Below are 27237 nucleotides of genomic sequence, written 5' to 3' on the forward strand. Positions count from 1 at the left end.
TAATAACACTTTCTGTGAAAGGACTAAAGAAATTATCCAACAAAAAGACAAATGAAAGGACATTCAGAAATAGGCATCAAACAAGGATGTGGAGAGGAGCCCCAGTGCAGTGCTGAGGAGCACAGAGAGGCTGGGTCAGGCAGCTAGAGTTGGGATCTTAGCTCTGCCATTTTTGAGTTGGCTGACCAGGACAATTCCTTATATCTCCAGAAGCCTTACTCTCCCTGCTGTGAAAGAGAAATGGCAATAATAGTACTTACTTTCCATGGGAGTGTGAAGATTCACTGAGATGATATCATCTCATCTATATAGACACACACTAAAGTAGAGGGGCTGGCAAATAGCAAACACTCATCACTGTCTAACGTTATTAGTACAGCCAAATATGGCTTCCTCAATGATTCCAGAGAACATAAACTCTTAGATCAACTGGCCTCTTTGCAGTACAAAATGTGAGAAGTCTGAACTAAGGAAGAGGCAAGGCAAATGTTGGATTGGGTGGGGTGGAGGGTCCTCTTTTTGGCAGAGTCTAGAGTGTAATGAGACCAAATCAACTAAACACAGAACTCCTGACTGAGTGGGAGAAGGGAAGAACAGCTGTGGACAGTGTGAAATATCGTGTAAGCTAGGCTAGACCTGTATAGGAGTGGGAAATTTATAACCATGTCACATAAACAATAAGCTGAAAAAACTTCAAATTTAGTCCAGAAAGTAAAATCTGGATATGTGAAGGATGACAGAGTAACTGTCTTCAAAGAACAAAAGCAGGGGTGCCTGGTTGGCTCAGTCAGTCAAGCATGTGACTCTTGATCTCAGGGTCATGAGTTCAAGTCCCACATTGGGTATGGAGCCTCTTTAAAAAACAAACACAAAGAACAAAAGCATTTTTTTCTGGCAAAGAAAGAGCAGACTTGCTTGGTTTACTCACAGAGCATACTACCACTACTAGGACAAAGGGTTGAAGTCACACGGTTCAGAAAAAAAAAGAGTCATGAAAACGGTCACACTAAGGAATGAGGGAGGGCTCCATCATGGGTGGAGTGGGGGTTGGGGGTTCAAGGACAGGCTGGAATACTGGAGAGGACATATCTACATCAGGTAGGGAGCCCTTTGTTGTCTCTCAAGTTCCTCCCAACCCCGAAGTCCTGACTGAAAGCCTCAACAAAGGAGGCAAAAAATAATGAGAAGCTTTAGAGGGCTCCAAGCTTGGAAAGAATTTGGATAAAGTCAAAACTGATCAATAGATGAGAGACTGAGGTGAATCTGCTGATAAAGAGAAATGTGTAGATATAAAGTCAGGAGTGATGATAATGCAGTCCATGAAGGCTGCCCCAAATATTGTTTTGCTCAATCCTCACTATAAGCCTGGATTAATATTATCCTCATTGCCATTTCAAACATGAGCATAGGTAACCGAGAAAGCTCAGGCCTTGCCCATGCATTCTGCTACCAAGCGCAGACCTATAACCTGAGCCCAGTTTTCTGACTTCTAGTCCACCATTCTTTCCAGTTCACTCTACACAATTTCCATGTATGATTATGAAAGAGGGATAAAAAATGGAGACATGGGTGTTTAAACAATTGTAATAGCCCCCTTACTGATTTCCCTGCCTCTACCCTCTCCCTCTTCATGTTTTTTTCCTTTCTCCTATTTAGGCTGGACTCCTGGGGTCCTGTGATCTTCCTCAATTATGGCTCTTAACACTCAAATGATTCCTATGGCTAATGGGATTAATTACAATGCTTTGGTTGCTGCTCAAGGTCATTCACAACATTACCTATCTTCACTCCTCCCTCTACAGCATTATCTTCCCCTACTCTGCAAACATTGCAGTAGGATGTGTGTAGTAGGGACGATAGAAAGGGGTGGGGATTACAGAATGCTTGCTTTGTTGAAAAGAGCAGACTTAGCTCAACTTGAGCCTAGAAATAGAGTCAGGAGGTGATGACAATATAGTTCTTGAAGACTGTCCAAAGTATTTTGTTTAATTCTCACCATAATTCTGGGAGGTCAATGGTAGCCTGTGGAAAAAGAGATTCAGGGATGCCAATTCTACCAATCTTTTTTTTTTTTTTTTTTTTTTTTTTCAAAATTTTTATTTATTTATGATAGTCACAGAGAGAGAGAGAGAGAGAGGCAGAGACACAGGCAGAGGGAGAAGCAGGCTCCATGCACCGGGAGCCTGATGTGGGATTCGATCCCGGGTCTCCAGGATCGCGCCCTGGGCCAAAGGCAGGCGCCAAACCGCTGCGCCACCCAGGGATCCCTCTACCAATCTTTAAAGAGAAGATAGGATGTAGATATTAAACATAAAATTTATGTAATTTTTAAAGGCTACTAATGAATTAAATTTAGTAAAACCAGATGGTACAGGACAAATAAAACCAACCTATAAATTTGGTTCAAAGGTGGCTCTGTTGCAGCTTTTGATCTAAAGATGTACCTTTTAGATAAAGCTGGTCTTCATTTGCCCAACTTGAAGGGAGCCATGATTCCTGGAAGCCCCATGATACTAAATGTGGACCTTTTTCTGGGCACTTACACTAGTCAGCCCTGCTAGACTACATGATTTTGAGGGAACAAATTTTCTAGCCTTTGAGGATTAACATGGTGTTCCATTCAGATTAGGTACTTATAAACAATTTGTGAACTTGGATTTAGTAGAAAAAGACTTGAAAAGATTTGGTTTTGCTTACATTTTAAGTCAATAAAAGGGGCTGGTGAGAAAGGTTCCAGACTCCAAGCTTGGGTAATGACAATAATTGCCTGGAAAAACTATGTAGGTGGATCAAGCAGAAGAGAAGGTTCAAGGGGAAGTTGAGACATTCAGAGTTTATATTATACTCATTCAGACTCAAGAGCTTAAAGTACTTTTGGGCTTATTTTACTTCTATGTACAAGAAAGAATCTGGAGCTGGTACACCCCAGGAAGTCTTTATAAAATGTTTGTGCTTAGAGCTTCTATTCTATAACACAAATTAGAAGGAGGACCGAATGAGGGCACATACTGTCCTGTTCCAACACACTCAGTGGAGAAACTGTTTCCTGATATTCATAAAAAAGAATAGAGATAGACTCATATTTATTCCATAGAAATATCTTAGTTGACCCAACACAAAATTGCTGTTTGCTTTTCTCACCTTAGTATTGGCAAATAAATAGCTGCTATTAACACTTTTCGATTTTTGCCACAATGTTGAACCAAAGGAAGCAATTGGTATCATCAATATTAGCAATCTCATGGGAGAATTTATCTGTCTTACCATTTTTGCAGCCCTGAAAGACTTGATGGATTTTTATTTTTTCACTAAAATGGTTGATGCCCCATGCAAGAATATTACTCAGAAAATTGTGTGGATTTTAGAAAAATGACATATAATTTTGTGACTGGAGCTAATATGTGATCTACAATAGAGCAAAACTGCTGTCTTTAACAGAGCTAAGTCTCATGATTGGACTCAGTTGAATTTAGAGTATTTTCATCATCAAGGTTTAGAGAAAAAAAAGGCAAGAAAAATAATAGCCATTTATGGAATGGCTGTGTGTTTTAAGTACATTCTTATTCCATTTATAACACCCTGAAGAATAGCATGATTATATCTACTTTACAAATGAGAAAACTGTGATTCAGAGATAAAGAAAACCTCCCAAGATTACAAAACTGGTAACTTTTAGGTTCATAGTTCCAGCCCAGGCTGGTCTGGCTCTAAAATCCATTCCCTCTGCACACCACCCACTGCTTATCTTGGGATCTTTCATTCCAGTGGACTATTAGAGAAATTAAGCTACTTGCTCCTGGTTCAGCTCTTTCCATCTCCGCACAGTTCCTGGTGTATCATGGGCTTTGTTGCATCTCTGAAGGGCAGAAGAAGGCTGAAGACACCTCAGTAGCCATGGGGCAGAGACTTGCTGGCTTTTTCAACATAATGCTAGCCCTATCCAATGACTTCAAAGGATCTGAAAGATACTCTGGATCTGATTAGAGACCAGTTGACATCTGTTAATAAAGATCTCTCTGCAAAAAGACAGAACTACCCAAGTAGATAGCAGCAGTACATAAAGTAGGGTAAGTGTGCACAAAACTCAGTCAGCATGGACAAATGCGCGGCATTGAGATGGGACTGATGAGTCTGTCTACTGGCTTCTAATTTCCCCAGCTGCTCTAAAGGGAAGCAGGTACATTGGAGAGTGTCTAGTATGAGCCATGCTTTTTTAAACTCCAGATCCAAGCTTACCTGTTTCATGAAACTGGACAAATTTCTCCTAAGACTGTGTGGTTTGAGGATTCATTAACTCTTTCTGTGTTATCATTCAATCATATGTGAATTCTGGAATGTAAGTTCTCAAGTAATTTATTTAAAGGGTGTATTGTCACCTGTACTAGAAATTGACACTCCTCACTCCATATCCACCCTCCTCTCCTTCTGTAATAATCCTGATTATTAGTTGGTCACAGGGCCACCAGGAACATTCTCAGTCTCTCTTGCATCCACTTGTGCCCATGTGCCCCTATTTTCCAGCTGAAGCTGGGAGATAATGATGTGGATGAATGCAGCTTTTGGAGCCTTCCCTGACAGGCAGAGAGGGTCCCCTCACTCCCCCTTCTTCCATCCTGCTGCCTAAAACAAGACCAGCCACAAACTCAGACACCATTTATTCAGTGCCCCATCTTTTATTTAGCAGCTATTATATGTTGACTATTGTACTGAGGCAAGACAGCCAGCATAATGGCAACAGTTAACTACAAGGACATGGCATCAAATGTTTCTTTCTCTTTGTTTCATGCATGCCACATTTATGAAGGGAATTTTGGCCTTTGTGAACATATTTTAGCAATAATATAATATTAAGCTGTTTTTTGTTTGTTCCTCATGTTTATTTGCTTTCAGCATGTGTGTGTGTGGGGGGGGGGATGCAGAAGATTCTAGGCCCTGCATTTAACATCACTGGATTTCTATGTTAAAAATTTGAAGAGGCATTAGGGAAGACTTTCTGGATAAAGGACATCTGCCTGTGACTATAATTCCTTTGCAGACTAAGTGATTCCCCAGGGCAGGGACTAGCGTTTGGATTCCTGATTTTAGATTCCTGGCTCTAGAAGATAATCAGTGCATGCCTGCTGAAGCAAATGTACTTCCTGAATACCCTAAGTGTAGTGCTAACATATATACCCTCCTTCCCCCAAGAACAACCTTGTTGAATGGCAACCTGATGACATCCTCCAGACGGTTGCCTATTTTGATTTCTTTCCTCCTGAAAAGGAAAAGACAGAGGGCTAAGCAAAGACAATTATCACAGTAATTTGGAGATCCTGGGGCTCTGCACTGAGTCTGTAGGCCCTCTTCCTGTTTGTCTGGGATGTGGCCGCCCCCTTCCTCTTTGATGGTTCTGCAGCATCAACCTTGGTAGGGCCACAGTCACACGACAAGCAGAGAAGACTTTCTGCCAGACAGGCAGATGAGTCACTCCTCTGCTTAGAATGCTTTCCACGGCCCAATCCAAATGGACTTGAGCATAAGATCCAACACCTTCATAATGTGGGCTACCGGTCTCTGTACAATCCAGCAGCCACTCAGGCACTACTTCATAGCATCACCAATCTCCCTGGCATTTCTGCTGTGATGCAGGCCCCTTCCACCCTCAAAGGAACCCCCTCCTACTTCCATCTTTCCTTCATCTATTGAACACCTACTTAGCCTGTAAAGCTGTAATTCAAGAGTTATCTCCTTGAGTTTATCATCATCCCAGACCACCAATCTATTCTCATAGATGCCAAAGCATACTAGGCTTACCCAAACTGTAGTGCTTCCTAAACTCTATGTATCTATATACCACCACCACTCCTCCATCAACCTGTGAACTTCTTGAAGGGGCATGTCTCCATTCCTAAATTCCCAAGTATGGGATAGTGCTTACTACAGTGCCCCATCATGCTTGATAAATGTGGGAGGAATGGTTGAGATGCCTCACAGGCATCAATAATAATGTATTGATCACTTATATCCCAATAGCCTTAACCCAAATCTGTATCTTGTTTTTTACATAAATAAGAAAATCCATAAATAAGACGTAGCATGCATCCTGGTCTTTTTGCTGCCAAAGACCAAGTTGCTTTCCACTAGACCATTATATGAAGTTGCTTTTTGGTTCCACCTCCAAGGACTATGCAATGAGAATGTGAAATAAAAATAAGCAAACTTAAAGTCACTATTGATTGGGGACATAATTTGGGGGAACACTTCTAACCTGAATTCCTCATTGAGAGAATACTTCCCACTTGCATCAAAGGGTTGGCAAGAACAAGCATTCAATGAAAGAGGGTTCAGTCCTCTGAGGCTTATGTAAATCTGATTGTTGTTAATAATAGGGTAAGTGTTATTTAAATATAGAATATTATTTTGCTGAGCATTATAAACTACAGAGCACTTCCTCACAATGTGAGAATATAAAATAGACCATCCACTAACCTGCTCATTAATAATTCAGATCTACTGCTTCTTTATTCAGGCAATGAATAGTAGCACTTTTAGTTCAGTTCTTGTTTATTGTTGGTTTTTTTTTAAGTATCACAGAATTGTTTACTAGTTTTATGGAACAAGTTAATGAGCAGTCAGAGGTAGGTGCACATGGCAGGATACAGAGTTTTTAGGGCAAGAAGCCTATTAAGCAAAAGAGGAATTGAGCTCAGCTTGGGTAATTAATCTAATTTCCACCTATCTCCGCAGTTTTAAAATAGAAATGAGAAGTGAAGGTCAATATTGAAAGTATTGCAATTATAGTTTAGCATTACTGTGGAGAAAATAGTCTATAAGTCCATTTAAAATTCCTGCTCAGAGAAAGGTATTTAAATCTATTTTGAAGAAATAGGTTCTGTGTTTAACCTCTCTTTACTTTAATGGGCATCTTGCCTTAAACCTTGGCGTCCTGCCATATATACCTCTCTTTGACTGCTTATTACATCTGGCCTTTTGTCTGGAAACCTAGACCTTCCCTTCCTTTTCAAAGAAGGTGGTCTAACTGCATGTTCAAGGATACTGAGAATTGGAGCCTATCATTCCTTCGTTAATACACATTTTCTCATTGTTACCGCAAGGCAGTCTCCAGGAACAGAGCAGTGGACAAAGGGAAAAGCCCCTGCCCTCATGAAGCTTGCATTTGGTGGGAGAGGATGGATATAGACAATGACCCAATAAAGAAACTCACAATATGTCACCTTGTGGTTGTGCTGTGACAGAAAGCAAGGCAGGGCGAGAAGTGGGGAGTGACCAGCAGGTTGTTATTTTAGACTGGGTAATCAAGGAATCACTCCATAAAAGAGGAGCAAGCCAGGTGGACTCCCAGGAGGAAGAGCATTCAGAGTAGCAGGCACAGCAAACACAAGCTAGAGGGGATGCTTGGCATGTGCAGGAAGCAAAGTAGCTAGAGTCCAAAGAGAGGAAGAAATACAGAGATGAGATGGACAAGGCAGTAGGGGCAAGGTCCGGTCAACACTGAGGACCACAGCAAGGACTTGGGCTTTATTCTGCATGATGGGAACCACTGAATTTTGGCCAAGGTGGGGTGGGGGTTTCCAGATGGCATCCCTTTCCATTAACTCAGTCACATTGGCAACTTCCGCGTGGCTTCATTCCCCCTCACCCCCGAGTGGCTGCAGAGTGAGGATACTTCTTGTTTGTCCAGACACCTCATTTCCTGCTGCCTCCTGCTCTCAAGGGGGCATTTACCTAGGGACATCTGGAAAAGACAAGAAAAGTCATAAAGCAGCGAAGACACAGAGCCCGAGAACTGCAGCATCACTGTTGCCTGCCTGCGTCTGTGGTTCTTCACTCTTTTGCTGAGCCACTGGCTTTCCACTCCAGTTCTGTGACCTCAGAATATCACTAAGGAAGGGCACTGCTGCCCCAGTGCAAAGTTGAGTTGAAAACTGTAGGGGAAGAGTCTGATATAATAGGGGCAGGGAAGGTAAAGTGCCCTGGCAAGATAACGCAAAAACTAAATAAGAAGTCTACTGATACTGAAAATGATGATGGTGGTGGTGATGAGGGCTAACTTGTGCCTGTTCTGTCTGCTAGTCCCTGTGTTAAGTTTTTTGTATACTGAAATGCATGTACTCCTCACCACCAACCTATGAGGTAGGTACAAGTATTTTCTTTTCGTAGTTGAGGAACCTTGAGGCAAAGAAGTAAGTCTCCTTGTTTAAGGTTACACAATCAGTAAGTGTCCAAGTAGCCAAATAGAGAATTCTAACTAGGGTGTCTGACTTGGAGGCCAGGCTTGCTTCCTTCTCACTTGCCCTACGTCAGCAAAGGAGACTTCTTTAGAGGTTGAAACAGCGTGGTCCTTTTTGGGAAAAATGAAATGCAGTGGAATAAAGGCCGACACTGCATCATGACAGAGCACAGGCTTTTGCATCCAAATCTCTGTGTCTCCTTGAACAAGGAAGGCACTCAATACATATTTGATGAATGAATGAATGAATGAATGCATAAAAGCATTTTGCACAGTGCCTGACAAATAGTAAGTACTCAATATATTGTTGCTATATTAAGTGTGCCTATGGCTTACATTTCCTGTTCTAGGAAAGGTGGCCTGAGATGATTGTCTTAGTCAATACCTAAAGGCACAGGGAAGTCATAGAAAGGGAAATCAATTCTATTAGATGTACTATTGATGCAGGCTACAACAATCTCTTCACCCCAAGAGATTTTACATTGTGAACAAACTCCTAATTCCAGCTTCACCTTATGAATTGTATAATCTTATTTACCTTGGAAATGTCCTGTGAGAGAGCTGAGTTTTGCATAATTAGGAGAGCACTGTCCACAAGTTAAATAAGTCAAAATTATTATTGTGATTAAACACTCTCACCACTGCGGCTCCAACCCTCTTCACAGATCACCCCTCTCCCAGCAATGGAAAATGTTTGGTGACACCAGGAAAGGGACAGAAGAGCTGTCACACCAGGTGTTGTCAGTCTGTTGGTGAGTCCCCTGGGTTTTCCAGCAGACTTTCCTTTTATCTCCCTGACAAGATGGCATTATTATTTGAAACAAATTTTAAAATAAAATCCAGAACAGATGCTATGCCTAGAATTGTCACAATGTTAGATTTATTGAGAAAAGTAAAATGATCTCAACTACTGATTTATATAAAAGTAGTACTTCTGCCTCTGATAAGAAATACAAGCCAAAGAGTGTTTTTGGATACTAGAAGAAATATTACATGTGAGGTCAACGTGTTATCCTCTAAGACTTACATATTATTTTCCCAATAATTAATTAATGGGTTGTTAATTAATCCTTAGGAATACTTTAGTAGTGGAAAGAATGAAGCAAACCACAGTCTGAGTCCCAGTTCTTCCAAGAAATAGCTGTGTGATCTTGTGCAAAATTTTTCTCTGATCAGGAACCTGTTTCTAATAGGGCAAGAAAATAGATGCGTTGGCCTATTTGGGGGATGTCAAGGAATACAGGGTGTGTGTCTTGTGCCTGGCACTTAGAAGTACTCAGTGCATGGGAAGAGTTGTTAGAATTTCTAAATTATTTATCTTGATAACATGTGATATTGATCCATGGAGATGAAAATCTCTTGGGGTTTACATTTATCATCATGTTTAATGATCAACTTATTAAATGGCTCCCCCAAATCAAATCTTTGGGACACAACAGGAACACTGCTCATTATTCCTTTAGAACCAGCAGAGATGGGGAAAAAATTCTTACAACTAAGGAGCAAACTACCCTATTGCTGAGACAAGTAGAATATTAAGGAAGGTGTTATTTTCAGGGATGAAAGCTGGTCCATAGTCCAACAGAGAAGGGTAAATATGCTAACATCATCTTTCTGGAAGCTGGTCAAGATCTTTTTGAAAATCTGTAACAAAAATGTTCACAGTTCAGTGCTGGCCTATTGGATTCTGAGGAGAGTAACTGGGCTATAAGACTGGAAGGATGCACACATCCCTTTGGTCTAGAATAGTAAGAGAAGAGGCCATGGGTTCCTTAGTGTTTCCTCTGACTGCAGGAATTGTTTAGTGTTCTGCTCAACTTTTTTACCCAGGAAACTTCTCTGGACTCTTAATCCTTTGGCAAGTTTAAGAGCTAGTTAGATACGCTGCATTAGCACAGAAGGAACATTCAATGTTCATGGAAGGGGGAAAAAAAGAAAGAAATATATATTTTTATATATAGATACACAATACATTGTTGTGTGTGTGTGTGCATTTTCCACCTAGATACATTTACTCAACAGAGTAACATGAAAGCGCATATAGTGAATATTTTCTAGGGAAGATCTAAGTTGGTAGATATTTTATTCTCAACTGCTGCTAAATTCTCCATTCTGGATAGAGTAGGGAGGACATAACTTACCTGCTTGAAATCTTCATTATGGGGATGCCTGGGTGGCTCAATCAGTTAAGTCTGCCTTCTGCTTAGGTCGTGGTCTCAGGGTCCTGGAATTGAGCCCCATGTTGTGCTCCCTGCTCAGCAGGTGTCTGTTTCTTCATCTCCCTTTTCCTCTGCCCCTCCCCCTGCTTGAGCTCTCTCTCTCCTTCTCAAATAAATAAAATCTTTAAAAAATCCTTGTTAAATGACATTTTAAGCTGTATTTGGAATAAGCTTAGATTTACAGCTGGGCAGGGACACATTTTCTTCACATAAAGAAATTCTAGACCAGGTGTGTGCTGGAGAGTTTATGACCTCCCCGGAAAGTGGAGCACCACAAAGTCACGATGCCTATTAAGCTTACAACCTCAATAGATCAAGTGATAACAAATGTTTCAGATATCATTTTTTCCTTATCAATTCTAAGCTTCATCAGAAGTACTAAAACAGGAAATTATAAATTATTGATAGCTGTATTTGAATAGAATCAGATGCAAATGGTACTCTTTGAGTTTTACATTTCAATCTATTGCTTTAGGAGAATGATGCTACCAAAGATGTTGTATCATCCTTGCTGTTTCTCCTTAAGTCTGACACTTAGGTTAGAGGTAGAAACTGTCACTGTCTCAGTTACTTTCCAACAGTTAAAAGACTCCTTAAACAGATAAGTAAGATTTTAGTTGACTTCCCTGCTTGACAATGTCATTAGCTGGATACTGTACTTTGTCTTCCCCTAACATGACAGGTGGCTGAGAAATGTGTCTGTTAACCCTCTCAGGAGCATCTGTCACTTGCATAAAATCACTTCTTCCCACTTTCTGAAATGTTTGTTACTTTCTTCAAAAAATATTCCATATGGCCCCTTTAAGAAATTAAGTTTCTTAAAGTATTTTAAAGGTTGATTTCTAAATTTTTATTTATTTATTTATTTATGATAGTCACAGAGAGAGAGAGAGAGGCAGAGAAATAGGCAGAGGGAGAAGCAGGCTCCATGCACCGGGAGCCTGATGTGGGATTCGATCCCGGGTCTCCAGGATCGCGCCCTGGGCCAAAGGCAGGCGCCAAACCGCTGCGCCACCCAGGGATCCCCTAAGGGTTGATTTCTAATGTTCAGTTTTGCATTAATTCATTTTCAAAAGTGGCCTCAGTTCCAGTTCATTTTATTATCAGAGAAAGAGTAAGGGTTTTTTTGTTTGTTTGTTTAAGATTTTATATATTTGAGAGAGAGAGAGAGAGAGCACAACAGGGTGTGGGAAACAGACGGGCAGAGGGAGAGGGAGAAGCAGGCTCTCTGTGAGCAGGCAGCCAGATGTGGGGTTCGATCCCAGGACCCTGGGATCATGACCTGAGCTGAAGGTGGATGCTTAACTGATTGAGCCACCCAGGTGCCCTGAGAGAAAGCATGTTTTTATTTTGCTAAAGGGAGAAGATGTATGAATATGCCACCCCACCCTCTGATACACTTCCTTTTGGTTTTCAGAAGCTAAAAATGGACAGATATATGAAACCAATGTTGTTTAATATTAAAGCCATCAAAGACAGTATGAGAGTTTCTGTAAACATTTTGGTTATTCTACATTACTATGAATACTTTAGAAGGTTTCAAGTTTTGAAATTAAATCATGTACAACTCAGAGTCATCTAAGTTACTGAGTGAGCCCAATGGTTTCTGAAGACTCTGAAAGACCTGTAGAGCTCTGCAGTGCCATAAGGTCATGGTTATAGTCAAACCCTCTACCCAGCACTGCGTTCTCAAGAAGCATGAGAAATAAGAATGAGGCTTGACTAGTTCTCCTGACAAATGACCCACAGTGTTTCTTCCAAATCAGTCTGCAATACCCATTACCCACATATTCAATTGTGTCATTTGTCTTTCCTCAAAGTAGAGTACAAAGTGTATCATACCAGCTCTGCTCCATCCTTCTACTCCTACGACTCCCACCAAACAAAACAGGTAATTTGAAATCTTCAGTGGTTCAAAATGACAAAGAGATTTCATTGTATTAAATGGCCTCGATGTGCTGGTTTCTTGCATAACTCACACAAAAGCATGATACAGACCATGAATCAGTCACCTCATACTATTATGTGAAAAGGAAAACAAAATACAAAGCATTGAGCATTTTTCTCAGCATGATTATCGTGTGTTCAGAAAAGTTAAGAGACTTGCCCAAGGTTACATGGATTGGATACTGGGGAATTTCCAAAAACAGAGAAGAGGAAACAGGAATTATGGTTACCTTAAAGGGTCCTGGCCTGGGCAGCCTGGGTGACCCAGTGGTTTAGCGCCTGCCTTCAGCCCGGGGCATGGTCCTGGAGACCCAGGATCAAGTCCCACATCGGGCTCCCTGCGTGGAGCCTGCTTCTCCCTCTGCCTGGGTCTCTGCCTCTCTTTCTCTCTGTGTCTCTCATGAATAAATAAATAAAATCTTTTAAAAAAGGTTTTTTTTTTTTTTTTCAGAAACAGGGGGCAAGGGGAAGTCCTATAGTAACCCTAAGATTCCAAGCATAGGAAGAATTATTATGCTGAGAATAGATTTTGCTTTATTACTTCCTCATCCCAGAGAATCAACACGCTTAAAATGTAGCATGATGAAATCAGTTTAAGTACAGTTTCTAGAAAGCATCTTTTCAAAAATCTACATAATGGCATAGGATAGTAATAGCCTCAGTAGTTCCCTCTGTGAATGAATGGCTGAAATAGATTAAATGAAGGGCTGAGTAAAACAGAAGAACTTCAAATAAGATGGCTCTCTCCGCATCTACTATCCCCTCTACTGGAATGTTTGCCCTCAGATCTATACATGGCTCTCTCACTTCATTTAGATCTCTGAATGACATTGGAAAAATGGCATTTAATAAACCGTCACCTCCCAAAAATGGTTCCACTGGCCATTCATTCAGAAGTGGTCAATGGAATTTCTGGAGAAAGACAAATATGGCAGGACTCTATTTGCCTGATTTCCTCCTCTTTTTGGTACTGTTGCTCTAGCAGCTTTGGTAAAATTCAGGAAATTAGAGCAGAAAGGACCCTCGAAGCAACCCCTCCTCCAACAATTTACTCCCTTGCTGCTTCATTTTTCTTCATAGTCATTATCACTACTTGAAATTACAGAACACATTTGTTTGTTTCCTAGTTGACTGTCTACCTCCCCTGTTAGACTATACACTCTGTGAGGGCAGGGATGTCTGTCTTGTCTAACTCCCAGTGCCTAAAGCATTGCTTGGCAAGTAGTTAAGTGCATGACACACATGTTTTTGAAAGAATGAACAAATCTCTAGCTCCAAGAGTCTTTGAAACTTTTGTTCTAATAAGGCCTGCCCATGTCTTCTGCCTATTTCCTAATGAATAGAAAAGACCTCGGTGAGCTCTCTATCCCCCCGACCCCCCATATGAATGCCCATGGAGAATAGACTGGATTCATGGAATATGAATCAGAAGCCCTCTAGCTTAGAGAGGAGGCATCCACCTCTTTTCTGTAGGGGAAGCTTCCATTGCAGAGAAGGGATAGTCCCAGGCTTTGATGTCCCCAAGGGGAGGGGAAGTATTCCTCTGCAGGCTACCTCTGCAGCTCTGAGAAGGCACCCATGGTGGTCAGCGGTGGAGAAGAGTGTTTACCATTGCCTTGGAACCAGGTAGAAGAACTGCAGGTGTGGTGAAGTGGTCAAAGTGTTGGGTGAGTCTCAACATTCCTGATAGTTTAGAGACACTGCTTCATTTGGGGGATATGGATAAAAGTGTTTAAGCAGAGGGTACTCTAGGTAATTCATGACTGACCCCACCTGGACCTATCTGTGCCTAGAAGAGACAAGATACTGACTTTTTATGATAATCTGTGCCTGTGCTCCATTCAGATCAGGGAAGTTATGGGCTTGGGGCCTGGGCATTGTCAATATTTTTAAAAGCTTTCCAGGGGATCCCAATACACAATCAGGTTTAAGAACCACTGGACTGAAGTGAAATAGAAATTTCATTACCCATATTTGGAGCCCATTCATTTTTCCAAGGATTTGGCTCCTTGTGGAGGAGGAAGACTATTTTCAGAAATATGAGAACACTGCACAAAACCAACCCTACACACTTTCACACAATCTACATTTCATCGTATCATTTTCTTTCTGTTGAGAGAGCTTCAAATTTCTTCATCTTTCTGAGCATCCTTATGCCACGAAACAGACAGCTAAGTTCATACCACCACCGATAGAGTTTCTGGAGAAAGACAAATATGGAAGAAATCTATTTGCCTGATTTCCTTCTTTTTGGGGGTTACTCTTCTGGCAGTGTTGATGAAATTTAGGAAATGGGAGCCCAAACGGCTCAATGCAACCAGCTGAGATCCTCCGTTGACGATAAGGTTTTCTAAGTCGCAATAAAATATTAGATTTCCATAAGTCTCCACTCCTTTCAGAGAAACCACTGCATCTGTGAAGAGTGCCTGCTGGTTGTATAACCTGGTGTGGTTTCCCAAGCGCACTATATGTATAAAGGGAGAGTCTGTAAAATGTAAAAAAGCTTGAGGTCAAGCAAGCTGGATGTATGCAGGTGAGACAAACCTCACCCCAGGTGCCTCCCTTTTCTCTAACACAGACTTTGAAGACTTTGAAGAAAGGAACTCCTTCTCCACCATGTATGGGAGATTGGTAATTAACGAAATTTACCTTTGTAGAAACACTGATGCCAGAATTTTTACATTTGAACGTCTCTTCTTGACAACAAGCAATGCTCATTTTTAAACAAGGAACATGTGATTTTTCTTAATATATCTTGTTGGCTTGCTTCAGTTTGCTCATTTTCCCCCTTTGTAGTAAGCACAAAGTAGATCTTTGCTTAATAATGTCACCAATACACTAAATGATTAAATGTCTGAAAGGAAGAGCTATGTTTTCTAAGTTTGTGTGTGTGCGTGCGTGTGTGTGTGTGTGTTTTTGGGGATCTGGGAGGGAAAACAGGTTCTGTGTCCTGGATTGTCATTGTAAACTCAGTTGGAGTTAAGAAATCCCAGTTAACTGGCAAAAGTAACGTATCACCTTCAGATGATGTCTAAAAAAAATGACAGTGACAGTTATTGAACACCATGTGTCAGGCACTGTCTTAATTATTTCACATGTATAATTTTATTTAATCTTCCTAGCAAGCCAATGAGGTAGAAACTACTGTTATACCTACATTACAGGTGAGAAAATAAGGCACAAGAAAGATTAGGTACCTTGCCCAAAGAAGCAAATGATCGTGATTCAATGGTGTCTGGCAGTAAAGATATCTAATGCATTTTTCTGGTGTGAGTCCTCCCAGAAAACTCCATGAATTTCTGACGAACGATGTGAGCTGCTTTATAATCTGGCCCTGACTCACTCTCCTCTCTCCCCTCCAATCCCTCACAGAGATCCTACTGCAGTCTAGTGCATTGACTCACTCAACTGCAAAATGGAATGCTTTCCATCCTCTTGCCTTCTCTCTTCTGTATCAAAATCTACCCATCTTCAAGTATCACTTGTTCCACAAAGCCTGGTCCCAGCCGCTCAAGGACAACCAGCTGTAGGAATCTCGTGTCCCCTTAATTCCATAAAACACTCCCTTTCCTTATGAAATATTGTATGTCTTTATCACTGATACATCCGTCATATAAGCATATTTTAAGCTCCTTCCTGAATAAGCACAATACCTTGCAAACTGCAGATCCCTCATCAAAATGCTCTATTGTTTCTCAGACTAAAAAAAAGTTCAGATTATCTTATGACGTTTGCAGAGCACACATGTAATCAACAGAGAACTGGTAAGGACAGAGGAGAACTATGAAGTTTGCCTTGACATACATGGAATTCTGTTCCAGCAGCTGCTGGAAGATGTCTCTCCATTCAGTTACCCGCACCGGACTTTAAGTTGGTTTTAAACTGGAGGGGCTTTGACAGGTCTGACTGGCAGCATGGAGAGTCTCTGCATGCATGTTTCCATCCCAGACATAAGCATAAGCAGCGCCAAAGCATTATATTCTAATTTTCTGAGCCTCAATATGACAGGTGGTAGACACTTGCACAGCACTAGAAGAACTGCTAAACACGGAGCCACACATTTGAAATATGCAGGAACAACAAATCGGATTCTTGAATCCGTGTCAAGAGAGTGTTCAAAACCGCAGTCCTGAATGACAGAGCCAAGTGCTATGCTAGTGAACATAAAATCCCCACCTGGGAAGCCCCAGGGTGTCACCTACACACGCAACAATGCAGAATTCAGGATCTTCCTTTAAGTAAAGACGAAGGTGAGGGCAGAAAATGATTATGCAGTGTAATTCCCCTTTGCTTCCTCCCATTACACAATGAGTAACTGTCCTCTCTGTGTGAACTATTAAAATAAGAAGCTTCTGCTAGTTCTTCTTTGCAAAATAAGAGAAGGCATCAAACTCCCGTTTTATAGGCATGGAATCTTTTTCATAATATAAAACCAAATGGAGAAAAACAAGACTATCAGCAGGGGAAAATTACCCATGACAATTAAACAACTGCTGCAGACAATCTGTGGGAACCAAAGGCCTGGAATACTCCATCTTCGGATGCAAAATTTATTTATGCCTAAACTTTCTTTATGGACAACTACTGAGGGAAATTCCAAAAATTGCTTCCTTTGCCTGACAAAGAAAATTTCAGTGGCTGCTCTCTAACTTTAATTTCCAGAGAGCCAGAGATTGAAACTGCCATCCGTAGAATAGCTTTTGTTCAATTTGAGGACCACATCACACGGCACAGTTGAGTAACGTGCCGTAAAGGGGTTATTGCCCAGCTATCAGGGTCTCCGGGGTGCGATGTTTATTACTTGTGCTTTCTTCCTCTAATCCTTGATGAATGCCCCTCTCGACATTAAGGACCGGCAAATTGTCCTTACTGACACAGATGCGAGACTACGAAAACATGTCTACTGTGAGAAGGATGACTGGGGAATCACCTAATAGAAAAGACCAGAAAAAAACAGACAATGGTTGACCTTATCACATTCCAAATGAATGTGCCGGTCCCTCTTCTAACTTAACTCTAATTAACCCAGGCACGCACTCACCACTTGCATTTCTAGCGCAGACTGTGAGCTGCAAACTATTAGCCAAAGTCCTCTCTCCTTAAGCTAAAAAGGCTCTGCCCAGCGGCTTCAGTAACAGCAACAATGGAAAGATAGATTGCAGGTGCATACCTTAACCTCCTGATTGGTAAAGACCTCGACATCCACCACACAGGCAACCAGAGTGGAAACATCACAGTCCATGCTAGGGGCTGGCATTCCCCCTCCCGAATTTTCAGTCAAGAGCTGGGCGACCTCAGAGCTGTGCGTGACGGGAAGAGCCTCCAGGTGGATGTGGCCGTGGCCGGCCCGGGTGTCGCCTTGCCCTGGGGATCGCCGGCGCTCGGCACCTGGAGCCCCACTCCCTCTGCACGCACGCAGCCCGCGTCTGAGGCTGCACAGCAGAGTAATGAACGGCCCGGCTCTCTCATGGCAATGACATCACCACCAAGACTGACACGAGCTGAAGCTATTTTTTTCCCCCAAGCCTTTTATCTCTAGGCAGTGCAGTGGAGCAAATTGAACATGATTATGTGCTAAATCTGAACTCAGACTAAATCAATTCAGGCAGCGTTAGCTAGGAACTGAGTCATAGCTGTTGTTTCAGCCGAGTGCTTATGTTTGCAAAAAGCAAGGGGGAGAATCTGACACGAGAGGCTCTGCATTGGGAGGGTGGGTAAATAATTCTGCAGATGAGCCTCCTGAGGTTAAGGTGTGACAATTTTCTGCCTCAGAGATGAGCAGGAAGTTGAGGCATTTTGCAAATTGCTTGGCCCCTGTTAATTGCTCTGTGCCTCTCGGAGCAGCCACACATGTTCCGGGCATCCTAATGCATCCCGGGCACAGGCTGAATAGAAATCCATTCTTGGAGTGACTGAAGAGCTGGTCGTCAGTCATTTAGGTGGCCTGGTAGGAGAAGATAATTAGAGGCTTCTGAAATTCTGTTTGAGGCACGTAAGTGCAGACCAGTAACTCTAAAAGCACCCTTCCAAGCATGAGATTTCAGGCTATCTCCAAGGTCATTCAAACCAAAAGCCATCGTGGAAAAGGAGCTACAGAAAACGTCTCATGCAGGGACAGATGGCAGAGTCTAATGGGCAAATGCACTGATGTGGGTCATTGTCAGAGCCTCGGGGCTCTATTTCGCCTGAGACTTGAATGTGTCTGGTTGCTTTTTTGGTCTTTCTTCCTGAGTGTGAATTGCTGAGGGGCAGGGCCATGGATAATTCACCTTTATATCTGAGACTTTAGTGGAGTGGAAAAAGAAGGCAATAATTGTTTAATGAATCAACCAAACAGGAATAGCCTTCTTTGACGGCAGGAGTGAGCAAAGAGAAAAGATCAGATTCATTTTTATTTTATCATTAGTTGTAAAAGTGCCAGTAGAACTCACAAACATTCTAGCAGGATCTGATCCCAGTAGGAGTGCAGTTGCATCTCTGGTGGCCATCAGAGGGTCATGATTTGCAACAGATTGGTGCCTTTCTAATACAGGATTGGACAAAGTGTTCCAATTTTGCATGCAGATGAGAAAGATGATTTTCCAGACTAAAAGTACAAGTTTTATGGTTGGTTCTCATCAGACTACATTTGGACCTAGTGTTTCCCTTCAACAAGAGATTTCCCACACTAAATGAAAACAGTCTGCAAATACAAATATTTAGATGGATGAAATTGTGTGTGTGTGTGTGTGTGTGTGTGTATCTGTGTGGCACTTACTATGTTATCCAGGGCACTATCGAGAATATGAAGTCATATTATGCATTTAATTTAACTGTTATTGAGTGATGACTATATGCAAAGCTCTGCACCAGATACTCTTAAGGATAAAACAATGAATTAGCAAAATTCACTATCCTCATGGAGCTTAAAATCCAGTGGAGGAGATAAGACATGGAGACACACATCTATACAATGAGGCAGTGGCAGCTGTGATGGTGGCTGAGGAGCTACAGACAGCATTTAGTGGCAGCACTGGAGAAAAAGCAATGGGTAATGAGAGCAGCTGTGGCAGGTGAGCATCAAGGAGAACGTGGCCTCTGCTCTGATCTTGAAACATGGGTAAGGAAAGGGGTGAGGCCACATTCTCCTTGATGCCCATCAGACGGGGCAGCAGACTAGAAATGCTCGGGCCAAAAAAAGAATATGTTATTTGAGGTGCAAGGCACACTGGAGCTTAAATTTGACTGGAGCCAGGGGGAGACAAGGGAGTAAGAACCAGATGACTCAAAGCCTTGACATACCCTTAGTGTCCACTCAGTTGACCATGGAATGCCAGGGAAAATTTCTGAGAAAGTAAATGGAGTTTATGTACACACAAATACAGTCAAAGTGTAATGTATATACAATGATGAATTAATTTTGAATACCACTGACATCTGTTCAAGGGTCAAAACAAAGACATAGCTATTATTTTCATATGCCATGGTGTACGCTAAAATTGACTTTTTTTTTTTTAAAGTTTCATACCAGTGGCATGCTGGTGAGTGTCCAAAAATAAGCTCTGAAAAGAAAAGTCCAATGTGCAGTGTTTGCTGGTTTCTGTGGTGTAAATATTCTTATCATGGCTGATTTCAAGCAACTAATGATATAAAAGTCATTCAAATGTGAAGCTTGGAAGTGATGTCTATGGTCTGTTCACATCAGCTGATTGGGCTGCTTCCAGACCACTGTTTCAGTCCTGAAAACATTTCATCTGCAGAGGTTAGGTCCACCATGCATGTCCAGAGCCCATCAAGGAACAGCAAGGCAGTAGGAGTAGCGCACTGTAGTCACTGGGATCTGTGCATTCTTTCACACTTTCTATTTAGGAAAGAGCTAGAAAGGACTCACATGTGTTATTTCAAGAAAAAGAGCCCTGCTATGATAAGTCTTGGCAGGAGGACGTTAGTCTATCCAGGAAGCAGACCCACTCAAAATTGTAAAATAAGTATATTCTTCTGATGCATCCTTAGTTTCTCCCTTCTGATTTGTTTCTGCACTGAAGATTCCTTCCTGTGTTTGAGCAACCACTAACTTTATGCTTTCCTCTTTTAAAACCTCTTTTCAAGGATGTAGCTTTCAATTCATTTATATTAGCATGAAATGACTGGTAACATCACAGAGGACTCTGTATTTTAACAAGGGGACCAAATATTAAGTTGAGTAAATAGTGTTTTAGGGTGGAATTATATGCATTGAGAGGGCATACAGTGATTCTAAAATAAAATTATTGGGTTTTTAAAACAGGTTGGTTCAACAAATTGGATATATAATACAATTCAATTGCCTATACAAAAGCAGTCATTTTCCTATAGACCAGAGCCTCTAGGGGGGTTCCTTGTTAAAAGAGTGTCCTGTTTTTCTAGATAGAATGTACTTTTTATAGCTGGGGAATGATTGACAGGCTTGGAGGCATCTGGGATATGTATATAAGCACCCAGGCTGGTGACTATAAGGCCCTACATACCTTGGCTCCTCCCTGCTTTCCCATCTCATCTTATATTTTCCTGTGTGCTCTCCATGTCCCAGATCCACAGCCTTCTTGGCATTCCAAAGACGTGCCAAGCTCTTATCTCAGGGCCTTTGTACTTGCTATTGCCTTTGTCTGAACATATCCAGACCTCTTCAGGGCTCAATACTTCCTATCCTCTATCTCTCAGCTCGGATACCATCTCCTTGGAGAAACTTCCTGATCACCTAAAATAAAATGTGTACACAGGCATGCACATACACATGCATACACATAATCAATCACTATCCCAGCATCTTTGCTTTAATTTTGCTCATAGCACTTTTCACTCTCTGAAATTACTGTTCACTTATTTATTATTTATTGTGTGTTCCCCCAACTAGAATTTAATCTCCACAAAAGCAGAGATTTTTGCCTATTCTGCTCACTGCTTATTCTCAAGGGCTAGAAGAGTGCCTGACACTTAGGAGGCACTCTATTAAATATCTGATGCATGAATGGATGAGTAAATGAATGAATGCATCTTAAGAGACAAGTAGAGGGACTCAACCCAGAAGAGGTGCCTCCTGTTCCAGGAGTTTTTGGAAGGTCTTTGCAGGAAGGTATATGGGCATGAAGTTTAGTGACCACCCCCATTCCTGACAGCTGAACCCTGGCACAGCTCTGCTCAGGAGCACCCTTCCCAGCTGAAGTGGTGATAAAATCTTAGGATTTATCCAAGCCACTGCTCTTCTAATGATTGACCATATTAAGAAAGTGGATGCAACATGATACAGAAGCCTTAGGCAAAGATCACTTTCCTGCCCCTCTGGCCAGGCAATTCTTACAGTCACCTCTAAGTGGGCAGGAGAAGATGTGTACCTCTCAGAGGCAGTAGCCAAATCTGCCTTACTAGTGAGCACAGATATTCCCATGATAGCTATGAGGTATCAAAGACTTAGCTCCTTCTATGTGTCTTTTGGGACCACTTGTTTTTAATGTTTATTACAGTAAACTACAAACATATTCAGAACAAGAGAGAATATAATAACAAGCTTTCCCATACCCACCAGCCAGGCGTGAGAATAACTTTGGGAGCCAATCTTGCTTCCTGTCTACCAGTGGGTCTCGGAGTGTGGTCCCGACCAATGGCTTTAGCATCATCTAGAAACTTGTTAGAAAGGCAAACTGAGTCCCACCCAAGACTGAATCAGAATCTCTAGAGGTGAGGCTGGTATCTATAGTCTAATAAGCCCTCCAGATGATTCCAATGCCAAGTCTGAAAATCACTGCCACATGTCCCCACTCGCTTCCAATTATTTTGAAGCAGATGTCTGGCATCATATCATTTCAAATGTAAATATTTCAGTATATATATCTCCAAAAGAGATATATTTCCTCTTTGGAAATATATATATATATATATATTTCCTCTTTGGAAATCATAATACCTATTATCACACAACCCAAAAAGAAAGACTGCTTCTTCAGTTCATCAAATATCCTGCCAGTGTGTACATTGCTCCAAACTACCAATGTTCTCTTCTCATCTGCTTCCTGATCCCTCCTCAGTTCCATCCTGCTGTCTCCTTCCTTCCTTCTTTCCATCACTTGTTAAGTTTCCTCTATCTTTCCTCCAGCTAATTCAGATTCTATTTCTCACCTGAGCAAGCAAACATCCTAAACACACACCAACAGGCTTCAATGAGCTTTGTTCACATTACTCTTATGAGCAAAGTGGAGCATTTGCTCCCAAAGTTAAGAGCCATCTGCATTTATTCTTTTTCTGTGATACCTCACTTAGGTCTGGTCATCATAGGTCAAACACATTCTCACCCCAGGTCTCTTGCAGGTGGCGTTCCTTGCCATGTTCCCCATCTAAGCAGGGCTCACTCCTCCATAGAAGGTAGGTCTCTGCTCAATAGTCCACAACAAAGAAGCCTGCCCTCATCCATCTCTCGCCAAGTAGCACCCTCTATCTTCTGCCTCTGTTTTATTTCTCTTCAAAGTACTTATCACTAACTGATGCTATACATTTATTTGTTTAGTTTCATTTTATCTCTACCATAGGAATGCAAGCTTCATGAGGGCAGGGCTCCAGTACCTTGTTCACTGTGGTTTCCCTATGTGCCTACGATGGGGCCTGGTGCACAATGAGAGCTCAACAACATGTGTTGGGTGAATGAAATATTGAATGAGTTAAATCCCTTTGCTCTGAGTGCCAGCTGAGGACAGGTGCTGCCAGGGACATGGACAAGACATAAGTGTAAAAAATGGGTCCCTGTGAAGGAGAATGATCCTGGGAAGGGAGAGTGAGCCCAGTGAAGGTGCCTCAGGTCATTGGGCAATGGGGATGGTGACGTGGGGGCAGGAAAGGTCCATAAGAAGTGAGAGAGACACTGAGAAGGGAGAAGGGACACAAAATCAAATGTCCCAATCTATAGCAGCCAGCCCCATGCTATGTGGCAGCTGCAATGCCCTCATTCAGGTTCAAGGACAGCCATTCCACCACTGCCCAGTTAGTACCTACTGAGGTCCTACACATCTCTGACAGCTAATCTCCAACTGGCACTCTGAGGAAGCCATCATCATTTCTTCTTTGCCTTGTTTTCTTCCCCGGTTCCCAGGGTCTTATCCCTGCTTCGATTCCCCCCTTTAAGAAGACATATCTCTCCTTTCCATCCTCTGCATCTGAATTAGATGGTTCATTTTATATGAGGCAGTGCTATGCCTAAGAAGCTGACATACTTGAAAAATGACAGGGATGGAAAGAAATAGGGTGTGTGCTTAGCATTCCTGTCTTTGGACATTCAATTCTCTGGGACCTGCTCCTCCTCCTTCCATCCTGGAGTCATCTGAGGTGGCCCTCATCAGATCAAGCCAGTCAGAATTTTTGTGAGGATTTTCCAAATCAAAACTGGGTCAGGAGAATATCAGTGATATTCTAGTATTATTCTAACCGATGCCTCCCTCTTTCCCCAAGCTAATTCTATTTCTGTCACTAACAACCAAAAAAAGTTCTAGCTAATTCACATACATACGCACGCATACACACACACACACACACACACACACACACACCCCTAGATTAAATAACAGGGGACAATAAAGTGGGAGTCATTCATCAGGTTTTCCAATTGCCTCGTTGAAACTACCCCCCTTCCCCATTTACATTAGAGGTGGGGGGATTGTTACCAACCTAAAGCCCTTCTGAAGTAACAACAGGAATCCCAGGATGTATCTCTCCAAAGAAAACCTTATAGAATCAGCTTTCCATCTCCGATGGTTTTGCCCTGTTAATCCCCTTTCAGGTTTTGGAACTATCTAACTAGTATTAGGTCACCTCCTTTGAAAATCTGCAAACTGGTCTGATACCTCCCTCTACTTGCAATGTCATATTTATTATTTTATTGTGTCTCAGCTGCAACTTGGAATTTACCATCCTGTCACACATCATTTAATTAGGGCTAACCTAATCATTAGCATTGTGTTATTTAAACTTCACAATAGGCCCCATTTAGAGAGTGAGGAAGTAATTTGCCTCCGGTCAAATAGCTAGAGAGTGGTAGACCTACCTAAAATCCAAACCACTTATCTCCAAAGTCTGAACTCTTAACTTCTCTGCTACATAAACTCTGACATTCTGAAGGACAGAACATGAACACATCTGCACTCTTGAAAGCATTCTAGTAGTGATGTGAAGGTTAAATTGGAAAGTATCAAAGTCAATCTTCAAGGAGATGGTGCCAGTGACAAGAGTGGGTTTCTTATAGAGATGAAAGATTCTACCTACCAGCAAAATCAAGAAAGCCTTAGGGCGCCTGGGTGGTGTACTCTGTCAAGCTATTGACTCTTGGTTTTGGCTCAGGTCATGCAGGGTCGTGATCTCAGGGTCATGGGATTGAGCCGTGTGTCAAGCCCTATGTTGGGTTCTGTGCTTAGCATGGAGTTTGCTTGGTACTCTCTCTCTCTCTCCCTCTTCCTCTGCCCTTCCCTTCTGTGTTCTCTCTCCCTCCCTCCCTCTCTCTAAATAAATAAATCTTTTTTAAAAATCAAGAAAGCCTTTACGAAAGAGGAGGGCATTTGATATGGGTACTGGGTAGAACTAAGATGGATCCAGATCTTATGAGAAAGGTTAGGGGTTTAAAGACCAGTGTATAGGCCATTTAGTTGGAATGGGAAGTGTGAAGAGGGCCATAGGGAGTTATAAGATCTGAAGGGAGGTCATGGTCACATAGCTGAGGACTTTGAATGACAGGGAAAATAGTGAGTATATTTCACTCAGTAAAGTATGGAATCTTTCAAAAGATTATGAAAATATCTGTGCATTAGGTTGAATTGGAATGAAGACAGACTAAATTTTCATAATCCATACTCTTGCCAGAAGGCACTGAGGGGCTGAATTATGGAGTTGGAATAGTAATGTAAGGAAAAGGGTGGATATAAGAAACACCATGGGGATAGAATGTTTAGGATTTAACAGTTAATTGACTGCCAAAGTGATGGTCTAAGGATGGGGAATAACCTGAGGGAGGCAGGTTCGAGATACCAGAAAAAAAGAGAAAGGGAGGCAAGAAGAGAAGGAAATTCTGAGGTTCCAAGTCTGGGTAGATAGTGGTAACTTTATCTGCAATAATTTAGGTATGTCAGTGACAAGAGTAAAATGTGATCAATTTTATATATCCATGACAGATACAAGTCCACAGTTGTTCATTTCAATCTTTAGATAATATCATTAATCTTTACATTAGCAAAAAAAAAAAAAAAAGGCAAATAAAAGAAGGGTAAGGGTAAACCCTGAGATTATGACTTGTAGTGATAATAGGTGCTAGTCTTCATATATATATATATATATATATACACATATACATATATATGTACATATACATATATACATATACATATATATACATATACATATATGTGTGTATATATACACATATATACATATATAATATACATATATGTATATTATATATACATATATACATATATAATATATATTATATATACATATATAATCATATATATATATATATAGATATTAATCAGGAATGGACATTACTGCAAAACTGTTCTAGTTCTGGCTTGTCAAAACTCTAGAAACATGCCCCCCACCCCAGCCCATCCTCCTTATGTTAAAACCTAAGACATGTGAAAAATAACATGCAAATCTATGAACAGTAATCATTCTGCACAACTACCTACCCTCTTTTAAAAAGGCTGAGGCTTTAGTCTGACACGTAAATACATGAAAGTATTTGATAAGTCTTACTTTTTATTTGAAACTAACAACTTATGAAGCACAAAAATACTTCCGGAAAAGCAAACGTACCATTTTTGGAGCTGAACTTCTAATCTTCCACCCAAGTCTGCTACTCTTCCTGTATTTTCCATTTCAATTGTGACACCTTTCACCCAGTCACCTTGCATCACAACCCCAGTCACCTTTGATTTTCTCCATTGTCAGCCCAAAGGGCTGGTTAATCCAGAGTCTCAGTGAAGCTGTCAAAGGGCCCTGTCTCTCTGACTCTGTCTTCTGAAGGTCAATGTCATTCCAAAGCTGATTGCCAGAATAGCCGTCAGTAGCAACCACTGGTATATTTCATTCCACAACTGGTCCATTTAAGTCACCTGCTCACCTCTGAACAGGACTATGGCTGGGGCAAGGAATATGCTGATTGGCTTAAGCCAATTTGGATCCACTCTCCAGTAAAAAGTGTTGTTGGTTTTCTTTGAAGTAAGGTCGCATGAGGGATCCCTGGGTGGCGCAGTGGTTTGGCGCTTGCCTTTGGCCCAGGGTGCGATCCTGGAGACCCGGGATCGAATCCCACATCGGGCTCCCGGTGCATGGAGCCTGCTTCTCCCTCTGCCTGTGTCTCTGCCTCTCTCTCTCTCTCTCTCTCTCTGTGACTATAATAAATAAAAATTATTAAAAAAAAAAGAAAAAAAATGAAGTAAGGTCGCATGAGAATGGATGGATGTGCAAGCAAGTATCAGGGTTTGGAGGAGGGTGGATGCTGGATGAGTATCTGCCAATGTCTATCAGTGTTTCAATTTTATACCTTTCAGAATAGGCTTTTGGTTGCAAATGATAGAAACTGCTCTTGGCTAACTAGCAGAAAAATAGCATATAAGGAAGTTAGCAGGTAGGTCTTACAGAATTAACAATTTTGAGAAAGACCTTCAGAAATTAGGTTGTAATGAAGAGAGTCTAAACTGCAGAAGATAACCTCCAAGATGATGCTATAGGAACAAATGAAATAGGATGCTACCACTGGAACCCACAACCATCAAACTCATCACTTCTTTTCTGCTACCCTGAGTGATATCTAACTGTTCCTGTGACTTTGTGTAATACTCTCTAATACTT

At 41.5% G+C, this 27237-nt stretch overlaps 1 protein-coding gene across 4 annotated transcripts in view; it reads right to left on the bottom strand.

Annotated features, from left to right (window-relative positions):
• Positions 1–27237, bottom strand: part of RCAN2 (regulator of calcineurin 2) — a 261047-nt gene that overhangs the window by 78375 nt on the left and 155435 nt on the right. The window contains exon 1 of one of the 4 annotated variants that reach the window (XM_025991016.2): positions 17567–18526. The exons of the other annotated variants lie outside the window; for them this stretch is intronic. Coding sequence (XP_025846801.1) covers positions 17567–17653 — 87 coding nt within the window. The 5' untranslated portion in view covers positions 17654–18526. Of the gene's footprint in view, positions 1–17566; positions 18527–27237 lie in introns of those variants that run through there. 4 annotated transcript variants of the gene reach the window in all.

The sequence above is a fragment of the Vulpes vulpes genome, chromosome 1 (assembly GCF_048418805.1).
Source record: "Vulpes vulpes isolate BD-2025 chromosome 1, VulVul3, whole genome shotgun sequence".
Lineage (NCBI taxonomy): Eukaryota > Metazoa > Chordata > Mammalia > Carnivora > Canidae > Vulpes > Vulpes vulpes.